Source organism: Triticum aestivum, chromosome 2D, assembly GCF_018294505.1.
Source record: "Triticum aestivum cultivar Chinese Spring chromosome 2D, IWGSC CS RefSeq v2.1, whole genome shotgun sequence".
In the NCBI taxonomy this organism is placed as follows: Eukaryota; Viridiplantae; Streptophyta; class Magnoliopsida; order Poales; family Poaceae; genus Triticum; species Triticum aestivum.
In genome coordinates this window covers 81134768-81147343 of record NC_057799.1, presented here as the reverse complement: position 1 = coordinate 81147343, position 12576 = coordinate 81134768, and the positions used below count along the sequence as shown (strand labels likewise).

Below are 12576 nucleotides of genomic sequence, written 5' to 3'. Positions count from 1 at the left end.
TATAGATTCACTCATTTTGCTCCCTATGTGGTTCATAGTGAAATCTTTCCAAAGACTTATATTAGGAATGGAGAGAGTATTATAGAAGGCTTAGCAAGCAACTTAAAATGGTGGACGCTGCATGTGGTGCTGCTTTAGTCCTTTGGTGTCCCGGCAGCAGTTTTATGACCCTTACTTAATTTCTAGTGAAGTTGATATTTTTGTACGAGTAAATTTTAAGCTGTAATGGTTGTATGTGAGCCTGATTTCAGATATTAAGTACTCTACTTATGTATCAAGTGTCCAGCAGCTATGTATCAAGTGTATTTGGAAGGAGTAATCGTGTAATGGAAGTGTGTTTGATACCTCTCCAAAGAGCGGCTCTCACGCAGGTGTGGGCGTGCTACCGTTTGGCCAGGTGTAATCCTTTGCTTGGAGCCTTCAAGTTTTTTCCTCCGTGGAAACTGCAGCAGCCGGAATCCGCTTGCTTGGAGCCTTCAAGTTTTTTTCTCCCTGGAAAACGAACCAACCAAAATACGCTTTCACGTTCGTATTACGTAAGCTCGTGGAGAGGATGTTCGCCCAGAGCAAGCGGATACAAGAAAACTAAAATCAGTTATGCCGCTAAAACCCTAGTGTACCACTCCACGAATGGTTGCCGCCCACCTCCGCGCACCACCATGCTGCTCCGCCGCCTCCTCCACCCCTCCCACCACCTCCGGCGCGGCCTCCAGACCCTAACCACGACCACCAACGCCGCCGCTGCCCCCCCGACACCGCATCCTCTCTCCGCCCCTCTCCCATTTCGCCGCCTCCCCGCCCGCCTCCTCTCGCCGCGGCTGCTCTCCACCTCCGGCGGCGACGACGACACCCGAAGACCCTGGGCCTTCACGCAGGACTCCGGAGATCCGGACCCCTTCGCCGATGTGGACCCCGCCGCCGCCGTCCCCGGCGAAGCGCCGCTAGGATCGAGCGCCGTCGTCGAGGGCCCGTGGTCGAAGGACTTCCGCGCGGAGGACAGCGACAAGGCCGACGTGTTCGAGGAGATCTACAAGGATGCGGCCGCGGCAGCGCCTGCCGTGAGGAAGGCGGCCCCGGCCGAGCCGTGGACGTGGGATTTGGAGGGTGAGAAAGACGACCCGTTCGCCGCGAGAAAGGATGCGGCCGCGGCAGCGCCTACCGCGAGAAAGGCGGCCCCGGCCGAGCCGTGGACGTGGGATTTGGAGGACGAGAAAGACGATCCCTTCGCCGCGGCTGTGCTTGATGTGGGGCTAGAGGGGATCGCGGATGAGGGTGCTCAGATCGAGGAGCTTGTTGATGGGAAAGAAGAAGATGCGGAGCGCCAGCGGCAGGAGGACAAGGCGAGGGAGCAGCAGCTGATGGAGACTCTCAAAGGTGATCTAGAAATGCATATTATGTATACGTGCAGTTTGATTTCTCAGTACTCTAGTAACTAACTAAATTGGGTTGCATGAGGTTGTATTTATTGGTGCCAGATTAGTTAAGTGACTCTGCATATGGTTGTGTTTATGCGTGCAGAATTAGTTAAAGTAATTGACTGAATGCTGATATAGGATCACAATCGTAATCATACTGGGTTCCTGCACTTGAACTGAAAGCTGCAATTACCATTTTACCGATATTCGCTTGTCTAGAGATGGGCCTGTGGACTGCGAACTTGTCAAGGCATGCCACAGCTGCTGCGTGTGATGATTTTACAGATTTTTATTCTGATTTGACTAACACTGTATGTGGGGATCAACAGTGCATGCGATATAAGTAACACAGTGATAATTAGGGGTGCAATCGGCATCCTGCTTGTCCCAGAAAAAACTTATCAATTAGCTCATCACTTGCCTAAAATTAACACTACATTTGTACTCCCTCTGTTCCCAAATGTAAGTCTTTTTAGAGATTCCAACAAGGGACTACATACGGAGCAAAATGAGTGAATCTACACTCTAAAATATGTCTATATACATCCGTACGTTGTGGTCCATTTGAAATCTCTAAAAAGACTTATATTTAGGAACGGAGGGAGTATAATGGTATTGTCCGCTAGCCCGCCCCACTTGCATCCCTAGTGATAACAAAAGTTTTCCCTGGTTGCAGGTCCTGATCGTGCATTTGGGGATCTAATTTCTGCCTCTGGGATTACGGAGGAGATGATTGACAGTTTGATCCTCTTGAAGGATGCCAGGGGAATACCAGGATTGCCTCCTCTGAGTGAAATACAAGATAGAGCTATCCAGAAAATGAATGCAACATCAAGCAGGGCAGAAGTAGAACGCCAAATGCAAGAGGAAATTGCCAAGGCACGTGTGAGACAAGTTGATGAGAAAGGAAGGGCTTATGGTACAGGTAAAAGGAAGTGCAGCATTGCCCGTGTTTGGATTCAGCCTGGTGATGGCAAGTTTGTTGTCAATGACAAGCAGTTTGATGCTTACTTCCCAATTCTGGATCATCGAGCTGATCTTCTCCGGCCATTTACTGTGACCAAGACGTTGGGGCTTTGGGATGTAGCTTGTACTGTGAAAGGTGGTGGTGTTTCAGGTCAGTTTCAAAAGTTCAATCATCTCTCTACAGGCTAGTCATATCCATTGTCATGTCAATATGAAAGTGGTATTTTTACAATCATGTTAGAGGTAGATGTGCTGGATATTATATGGATGCGCTCAGCACATGGTAGCATATGCATGTACTAATCCATGCGTTTTATGTACTGAAATGGGTCAGATACTCGTGCATAAACCAAGATATGCATGTTTGTGCAAAATTGCATCTTCACATGACACATCAATATGCTATGACTGGCATGCATTCAACAATTTAAAACAATGTATGTCTTTCAGTTATGATTGGGTTCTGGGAGAAGTATTATATCTTTACAATCATGGAGTATATATTTCTTCATGCTGTTTCCAAGGATCCTAGAACCTGAAATATGCTTGCAAGTGTAGGTTTAGAAGAACCAGTGTTTAACAATTCATTTCTGGTGCTGGATCCCTTGCACCTTTCAACTATTGCACTTTCTGTTGCACCCAAACCTCTTCCAAATGGAGTTCCTTTTCTCTAACTGTAGGTCAAGTTGGAGCTGTGCGCCTAGGGATCAGCAGAGCCTTACAGAATTGGGAACCAGGACTACGCCCATATCTCAAAGCAGGTAAAAGCAGAATTAGAAACAAGGACTGCATTGCTAGGCTGAGCGAGCGTCGTAGCAATTGCTGTCTTTTCTCATTAGCACTTGGTCTTCCAAAGTTACTTATGTCGTTGTTTTTGCTCCAAACAGCTGGATATTTAACCAGAGATTCGCGTGTGGTCGAAAGGAAGAAGCCTGGAAAGGCAAAGGCAAGGAAGAGCTTCCAATGGGTCAAGCGTTAACAGGCACGTTCTGCCACTCTTTTTGCACCAAATTGTCAATCAGAGACGGTATCTGACTCTGGTCTCGTAATGGTAATGCTTCAGGTCTACGTGCAAAATTAGCGTGCCTCTGGTGGCAGGTCCTCTGCTCTTTGTTGTGGATTTTGTAGCGAGCACAGATCTGTATTTGCACTGGATGTGCTGTCACTTCGGCGGAAGGCCCTTCCAAGCTTTGTACTCGGATATTCCAGTTTGCATCGGTCATGGAGTTCCTGAGACACCAAAAATTATGTTTTTTTTAATGCTGTTGATCAGGAAAAATGTCATTTTGACCCAAGATGCAGAAGATACTTAGTCATGAGCTGTTGCCTCCGAATAAAACCGGGCTGCCAACAATGTTCAGCTTACAATGTTCCTTTTCTCCTTTCAGTTTCTTATAGTGGGATGACATGGCTGTATGTCAAATTAACGCAGCCGTTTTATTGATAGCTAGTTCCATGATGTATTTCTCCTTCATGTTTGTCCGTGCGTGCTGCACATGGAAGATTATTTTTTATGTTTACTTGATCTTCTCGCTGTCACAGACCACAATAAACTCTTGGTTCAAATTTGAACAAACCCCGAGACTCTGGGACGGAGGGAGTGGCAAAAGGATGTATTTGGAGCTGCCTGCGGCTGTGAAAAGGCCGATCGAGCAGCTTCCCGACCTGCATGTTGTTTTGTGGAGCGCTCCAGAAAAGCAGCTGCGTCCACACGGCACGGAACGGCACGTGCTAAATGGGCCAGGCCCGGCACACGGCACGCCACTGAAGGTTGAGCACGCGGGCCGGCATGGCACGGCCCGTTTATTTATTTTATTTTTATTTAGAATTTTTTTTGATATATATATAGCCGAAAAAATAGCCAATAGACCAAATTTGGCCCAAAAACAGCCTAGCAGGCCGGCAGCCTAACAGGCCAGGTGTGCCGCCGAGCCGGCCCGTAAAGATTCTGGGTTGTGCCTGGGCTGGAGGGGGCAGCACGTGGACCGGCCCGGCACGGCCTGGCTAATAATCGTGCCATGGCGGGCCGGCCCGTTTGGCCAGGTCTGCAAAGGATCCTGCATTCCAACTTCCAAGTCCATGCAACTTGGAGATCTCTCCCCAGCCGTTGTGCTTCCACGTCACCGTCGAAGGAGTAGGGAGCGTCTTATTCATTATTTTTTATAGGTAATGGTTTCGGTTGGTTTTTGTTTTTCTAATAACATCGACAAGGTTGAACCGGCAATCGGGGGTAGGAATAAGGTCTCTTCAGCCTCTCCCAACCTTGCTGGCGTTTGACTCGGCATTAACAAAGAGTATGTGAGCACTGGCGGAGCCTCCTAGAGGCCAAAGGGGGCCACGACACCCCCCCTTCCAAAAGTGAGAAATAAAATTATACGACTAAATATTCTGGCTCGGTAAAGAGAAACTGGTCGATTTAGAAGTAGAATGGCAGTCAGGTAGTGGTCGTGGCCGTGGCCGTGTATGTGACATGCAGCGAGCTGTAGGAAGTTGCAACCCGGCGATTGATGTCCTTGTCACGATCGGAGATGCCCGGGGCAGCACCATGGAGCAAGCTGCAGGGCTTGGTGGTGCTTGTGACGGACCCTTCTTCGGCATCGGTAATGAATTCTACCTCGACCTGGCACGCGCCGATGATCGTGTCGTCGCTGCACTGATCGACTCCTTTGCTCCTTCTGCAAAGAGATCAATGCGTCTACAGACTTCCCCAGATTGCAGGCAGTGCTCGTCGAGCTAGATGTCGCTACCGGAAAGTCGGACGTGTCGGTGGCTTCATCAACAATGCAAGACTCCTACTTGCAAAAAAAGAACAATGCAAGACTCCGAAGTACTCATTTTGCGTGCTCTCGTTCAATACTCTTTTATAGTCTTGATTTTTTTTAAATGGCACCCCTTAGTTACTTGTCACGCTCAGGCACTATATGTGAGGATATGTGTTGCAAAACAAATGATGCCAGATTTGTTGGCTCTTTAGATCTTACCGACTAGTGCATCTATCAAAGGAAGCGGTTGGAATATTTATTGACACTGTGGCTTTGACCACTTTATTTGTTTTGTTCTACGGCAAGATCTGTTTTCTACAACCTCTAGATTGGTGATAAAGGATTACAAGTCTACGCTGCATGGGGTGATGCCCCAACAGATGTTCTTTTAACCGCTATTAGATCTCGTTGTTAGCAGCGGTTGGTTGCTGCGGTCTTCAAGCTCTTGTATGTCGAGAGTGTTTGCAGGTGTCCCTATCACTTACTATTTGTTCAGATTATTTTTCAAACTAGAAGATGGCTTATATAAGTTTTAGTCTAATTTTATCATTTTACAAGTTGTTTTGTGTGCTAGTGTCCTTCGAGATGGTTTATTATAACTTATTGATTGATTGGAATCTTGTCATGGTATCTCGCTAGTCCTTTATTGTGAAGCAATACCTAATTGCAAGCCACCGAAGAAGTTCAGGCGGCGTCTAAATATCATGGTTTACAACAAAGCATCGCACTTATATTACCTAGTATTACCTGGACAAAATGTATGTTATGCTAAGAATGATAACTATGCTCTCTATGTTGGTGCTCAAGGAAGGTAATGACACAACATAAAAGTAAATGGGTAGGTCCTTCTCAGAGGGAAGCAGGGATTGTTGTGCACTTTATTTTTGGTAGTGGCAAACTCTTGATGCCTTATTCAAGAGTTGCTTTCATAATTTGAAGAACATAAAGATATGTCTAATCTATATAGTGGCCACTTAAGGCTTTGCACTTTGAATCTATTTGATTCCCTTTCTTTATGCAATAGTTGGATATATTTTATTTGCTTATTTACAGCCATTACAAGGAAAATAGAAAACTACTTACTTTCCTTCTTCGAAAACTTGAACAACGAAAGATTTTTGGGCGTGGCGATGATAATTAACTTGGAATGACCTTTCTCGATCATGATTGGTGTGTATGGTGGACTCTTATGAAAAACTCGGCTCAAGTATTAGGATGCACTGGCAGAATTCATGCTTATTACAGATCAAGAAGCGGCCAACGAGAGAGCATAACGATCATAATCATGCATTCTGAATATGTAAGCATTAAGCGGCAACATAAACATGATAATACATTCTAAAATCGTAATACCTTCAGGCTAAATTGGGATCTCTCAATTATGTGTAAACATGTGCCAAGTCAAGCCACCTGATTGCTTCAGAAGAGAAATACCATGGTAACATACCACATTATGTCACAATTTAATGCATGTTAACATCCAAGACAACTCATCATACACTCCTAGTTAATTGAAACTCAATATGAGGAAGCATGAATCATCAAACTCTCGTTATGCACTAGATGACTATCATACAACACCATAAAGCAATCACGTAGATAAAAATATGTACGTAAACAAAGCAAAGCATGATCATACCAGCTTTCTTCGCCGCCGCCACTTCATTAAGTATTCATCATTATTGTCTTTTCACTTGCACAACTTGAATAACATGAATAAACATAATAATATAGTGCAATTGTTGCCCTGGACTGAAGCTGAAAACTGCTATATAGAAAAAGAAGACAAAGAAATATTTTTCGTGTTTTCATTAGTTGCGAAAAAGGGTTTCCCCCGCTTTACATTATAAAGCACAACCGCCAAGCATCCAACAACAAAGGGTAGCACAGTGTAGAGTACTGAAAGCAAATAAATGAGGTCCGGCTGGGGGCACAGCCAAACACGCCCCAACTACAAGGAAAAGTGCTTTCATTAGTTCAAAGGATAAAGCAACAAGAGCCAAGCAGAAATCTTTTTTAAGATTTCCTCTGTTTGAAACATAAGACTCAATAAGACGCAAACGAGAAATATATATTATTTTTTACAAAGAAAATCATGCAACTTAAATACAAAGAAGAAAGAAACAACACAAGGAGCAGTAAAACCAACGATTTCTGGGATTTGTCTCATAAAATGGGACGAGACTTGTCTGCGCCCGCATGTGCGCCCATCCGTGCTCCCGCATACGTGGCTTGATTTGATTCGAACAAAATAAGGCATGGGTGAGGGAGTCCTGGATTAGGGGGTCCTCGGACAACCGGACTGCCGGACTATATACTTTGGCCGGACTGTTGGACTATGAAGATACAAGATTGAAGACTTCGTCCCGTGTCCGGATGGGACTCTCCTTCGCGTGGAAGGCAAGCTTGGCGATTCGGATATGTAGATCTCCTTCTCTGTAACCGACTCTGTGTAACCCTAGCCCCCTCCGGTGTCTATATAAACCGGAGGTTTTAGTCCGTAGGACCATCAACAATCATAATCATAGGCTAGCTTCTAGGGTTTAGCCTCTACGATCTCATGGTAGATCAACTCTTGTAATACTCATATCATCAAGATCAATCAAGCAGGAAGTAGGGTATTACCTCCATCGAGAGGGCCCGAACCTGGGTAAACATTGTGTCCCCCGCCTCCTGTTACCATCAGTCTTAGACGCACAGTTCGGGACCCCCTACCCGAGATCCGCCGGTTTTGACACCGACATTGGGCCCACCCCATTAAAATCAGGGGGGATGATTAGATTAGGAAGGAAAAAGAAAAAAAAACAGCCGTAGGATGAAGTGGGAGCACGGATGGGAGCAGGCAAGCCGGATCCCATAAAATGTGATGTACTCCCTCCGTTCCTAAATATTTGTCTTTCTGGATATTTCAACAAGTGACTACATACGGAGCAAAATGGGTGAATCTGCACTGTAAAATATGTCTACATACATCCGTGGTAGCCATTTGAAATGTCTAGAAAGACAAATATTTAGGAACGGAGGGAGTACCTTATTTTCTGGGATCATACTTGATGCTTGTTTGGTTTCATGATGATTTGTACCATGGTTTATAAGTTATTTTCCTTGTTATTGAGGACAATATTTTCTCAACATATCTTCCTTTAGTTATTCAGTTAATCTATGAAAAATGTTGAAGGTGTTATTCTGTTCAGATGATGGAAGTGATGTTGATAAGTAGAGACGCATGGTTTACTCCAATACAATTTACTCTATGATTAATCTTCATTTGATTTTCCTATGCTAATGACATACTATTATGTTAATCTAAAAGAACTCAATATGGCAGCCAGTTGAGCTTCCAATACCTCCAGGACCTGAAGTAGTATGGCTTGGCTAGGGAAGTGATAGCAGTGGCAGAGTCTGAGCTTTGCTTTGAGATGAGAGAGGGCTGGATAGTGGGTAGTCTAGCTGCGAATGGTTTGAAAATTAGTGGCCAGAATTTGGAAGAGCGAATTAGAGACAATGTGAAAGTTTCCACACAGGGCAAATTTTCTCAAGCACAACCTTTGACGCTTAATAGCAACCTGAAGCCAACTTTTGAGACGACTGGCGTAGATACGAGAAGCACAATACTGAAGCTAAGGTGAGGTTCAGGCCCAGTGTTTTTTCCTGACTGAAGAAGGTGAGATTGGGGCGGCATCTCCATGTGGGCATGTTAGTGTTTTTCTGACCGAAGGGCAAACTAGTATGACAACATCAGCATGATATTTTTGAACATATATAACCACTCTGTTTGTAAATGGATGATATTTTGAACGGAAACAATCTCTAATATGCTTCTTTGACGGTTAATATCCCTTTTAAATTGCTTATATAAGAGGGAAGTTCACAGATTGGATTGGTCTGGGAGAAGAATTTTGGCATGCTAGGAGGCTTCTTACTGCAAATAGGATTATTCGTCCTGAGCATTCTTCCTTGTAGGTTGGTATATCCGGAGATTGATTATCCATACCTGCATATATCTTGGTTAATCCAAGTTACTGGAGTATTACTATTTACTGGACATAATTAGGCTACCTTCAGAAGGAAGAGTGCGAGGTTTACTGGAACCGCTTTTAAATGTATCAAAATTCAGTTGAAATTCTGAATGACATGACGAGGAAGCAGGCTGTGAGAAATTAAAAAGTGTGATCAACAGCTTTGACAAATCAATAATGTTTTATATGGGTTTGGAATTCCTGACAGAGATTCTAGTGGCGCAAATAATATTTGCCTATACAAACTATAGAAAATGAAAAAGAAGGACAATCCCTTCAACTTATAAATATACTAGGTTTCCAAACGAATCAAAGAATTATCAATCAAAACTACTAAACCTCAATGTAACAATCATCTTTCCTCTCTAATTCACCCAAGTCGGCCACTGCTCTACTCGTTGCTTGCAGAACCAACATGGCCTTCCTCGCTCGGTCCGGCGCCGGCGCCGCCCTCCGGCCCGGGCCGGATCTCCTCAAGCTGCCGCAGCACCTCCCGCGCCTCGGGCCGGGCCGACGGCGAGGCCTCGACGCACTGCAGCCCGAGCTTGAGCGTGTCCATGAGCTCGTCCCCCTCCGGGCCGGCGGCCGTGTCCCGCATCAGCTCCAGGTCGAACACCTCGTTGGTCCACTCCTCCTTCACGATGGACCCCACCCACTGCGGCAGGTCCATGCCGTTGGTCGTGTCGGCGGGGGACTTGCCGGTGAGGAGCTCCAGGATGATGACGCCGAGGCTGTACACGTCCGTCTTGCCGCTGGCCTTCTTGAGCTTGGACAGCTCCGGCGCGCGGTACCCCAGCGCGCCCGCCGCGGCGAGCACGCTCGAGTTGGCCGCGGCCGTCATGAGGCGGGACAGCCCGATGTCGGCGATCTTGGGGCTGGAGTCGTCGTCGAGGAGCACGTTGCTGCCGGTGAGGTTGCCGTGGAGGATGTTCATGTCGTCGTGGAGGTAGGCGAGCCCGCGGGCCGTCCCCTTGGCGATCGCCATCCTCGTCGCCCAGTCCACCGGCGTGTTGGGAGCTCGAGCTGAACCAACGACATGAACCAAATGTCAGAACCACAGCAGAGTTGAATCCAGCTTCAATGGATGAACAATTTTGAAGGAAGGAACCTCACCGTGCAAGAAGGCGGAGAGGCTGCCCTTGGGAATGTAATCGAAGACGAGCAGCTTCTCCCCCTTGGGGCCGAGGTAGTAGGCCCTGAGCGAGAGCAGGTTGGGATGCCGGACCTTGCCGAGCGCCGCCGCCTCCGCCTCGAACTCCTTCTGCCCCTTGGTGATCTTCTCCCGCAGCCGCTTCACGGCCACCAGGCTACCGTCCTCCAGCGTCGCCTTGTACACCGTGCCGTACGTGCTCTTCCCCATGATCTCCGCGGTGGCGCACAGCAGGTCGTCGGCCGTGAACGCCAGCGGCCCGTCGAAGTGCACCAGCTTGCCGCCCACGTCGCCGCCGGACTCCGCCTCGGACGCCCCCGGCTTCTCGCCTCGCCCGGCAGCTGCAGCAGCGGCGCCGGCGCCGGCGGCGTCCTTGCTTGACGCCTGCTTCCCGCTCCGTGCTCCGGTGCCAGTGCTGGACTTCTTCTTCCTTGTCAGTAAGCAGAGCAGGAGGCAGCAGAGCGACAGCAGGATGAGGACGCCGATCACGATCCCGGCGATGATCAATGCCAGCTCCTTGGTGCTGAACTTGCGGAGGCCGTGGCGCCCGGTTGCCCCCTGCGAGGTTGACGCCGGCGCCGGAGACGGGGACACGGGGCAGGGCGGCGAAGAAGCAGAGTAGCCGCAGAGCAGTATGTTACCGGCGAAGGAGGTGGGGCCAAACTTCTGGGCGAGCGAGGCCGGCACCGCGCCGGAGAGGTTGTTGTAGGAGACGTTGAAGAACTTGAGCGTTGCGGTGAGGTTCCCGAGGCTCTCCGGGATCTCTCCGGCGAGCGCGTTGCCCGAGAGGTCGAGCGCCTTGAGGTCGTGAAGCGAGCCCAGCTGGGCGGGGATGGAGCCGTTGAGGTTGTTGCCGGCCAGGTCAAGCTCCTGCAGCTTGCTGAGCCCGGCAAGCGACTCCGGCACCGGCCCGTCGAGCGAGTTGTGCGCGAGGCCGAGAAAGACGAGCTGGTAGCTCCCAGTGACGGCTTCTTTCCGCGAGGACGAGGACGGCGCCTTGGATCCGCCCCCGAAAGAGTCGGGGATGCGGCCGGAGAGCTTGTTGTACGAGAGGTCGAGGAAGAGGAGCGACGAGGAGCCGACGACCTCCGCGGGGACCTCGCCGGAGATGGCGTTGCGGCTGAGGTTGAGACGGATGAGCTTGGTGGAGTTGGCAATCGAGGCCGGGAGGACGCCGGTGAGGAGATTACTGCTAGCGTCGAACGACTGCAGCGCGAGGCAGCGGCCGATCTCGGGCGGGACGGCGCCGGAGAAGCGGTTGTTGAAGAGGTAGAGGCCGCGGAGGTCGGGGAGGAAGCCGAGCGAGCTGGGGACGGCCCCGGCGATGGCGTTGTCGTGGAGGCTGAGGCGGCGGAGCTGGGTGAGCTGGCCGAGCCCGCGCGCGGAGAGGGTGCCGGCGAGGCCGCGCCAGGGGAGCGTGATGGCGACGACGTTGCCGTTGACGCACTTGATCCCCGTCCAGGCGCCAGAGCAGGCGCCGCCGAGGCCGGTGGCGTTCCAGGAGCGGAGGAAGCCGCGGGGGTCCGAGAGGTCCCCCTTGATGGCCTGCAGGCCCTGCCGGTCCGCCTCGCTGATCACGACGCCGTCCCCTGCCGGATGATGCCCGTGGGCGGCGGCCGCCGGCGGAGGGAAGAGGAGCGGGGCGCAGCAGCAGTGCAGGACGAGCAGCAGGGCGGCCGCGCGGTTACTGCCTGGCCGCAGCGGCATGGTGCCGGCTGGTCTGTGCACGAATGGAAGCAGGAGCAGGGAGGCGGTGGAGTCCGGGAGAGACGCTGCGGTGGCGAGGGGAGGGGAGTGAGGGAGGGGGCGGGCTCGTAGGTAGGTAAGGTGGGGGAGTGTGGTGCGGTGGTGGTGTCATAAATGTGGCGCGCCCGCGAGCGATTCCTGGCGCTGCGGAGATGGGCGCGGGGAAGAAGACGAGGGCGTCCACGAGGCCGCCAACGGCTAGTCGAGGCAGGAGGGGGGCACGAGCTAATGGATGGATTGATTCCCTCCCAACGGCTAGTTTCGGCTGAAATCTTCTGGATGCAAAGTGTACATGATGTCTGCGGTGCAACGACACGTATGCGGCCCGTCCCGCATCGTTCCGCGTTTGCTAATACTACCTCCTGTACGTCGACGCGTCATGGACAGCGCGGCCATCTTCACTTGCAAATTCAGTCCTGCATCGGGACACCATCATCCAAAGCTAATAGCATATGTCCGGTTTACATTTCAGATGAAATTCAATTAACATGAATAAATTTGATTCAAACTCAAACAAA

The 12576-nt window shown here is 49.7% G+C and overlaps 2 protein-coding genes across 2 annotated transcripts; one reads left to right on the top strand and one right to left on the bottom strand.

The window, feature by feature from the left end:
* Positions 1–603: 603 nt before the first annotated feature.
* Positions 604–3855, top strand: LOC123051751 (30S ribosomal protein S9, mitochondrial). The gene is made up of 5 exons (XM_044474724.1): positions 604–1374; positions 2092–2532; positions 3062–3142; positions 3269–3363; positions 3445–3855. The coding sequence occupies exons 1-4, from the start codon at positions 660–662 to the stop codon at positions 3358–3360; spliced, it is 1329 nt and encodes a 442-aa protein (XP_044330659.1). The 5' UTR covers positions 604–659; the 3' UTR covers positions 3361–3363; positions 3445–3855.
* Positions 3856–9324: 5469 nt separating this feature from the next.
* Positions 9325–12251, bottom strand: LOC123051750 (probable leucine-rich repeat receptor-like protein kinase IMK3). Its single transcript, XM_044474723.1, has 2 exons — positions 10276–12251; positions 9325–10185 (listed from the first exon to the last, which is right to left on the bottom strand). The coding sequence occupies exons 1-2, from the start codon at positions 12017–12019 to the stop codon at positions 9554–9556; spliced, it is 2376 nt and encodes a 791-aa protein (XP_044330658.1). The 5' UTR covers positions 12020–12251; the 3' UTR covers positions 9325–9553.
* Between the last annotated feature and the right edge of the window lie 325 nt (positions 12252–12576).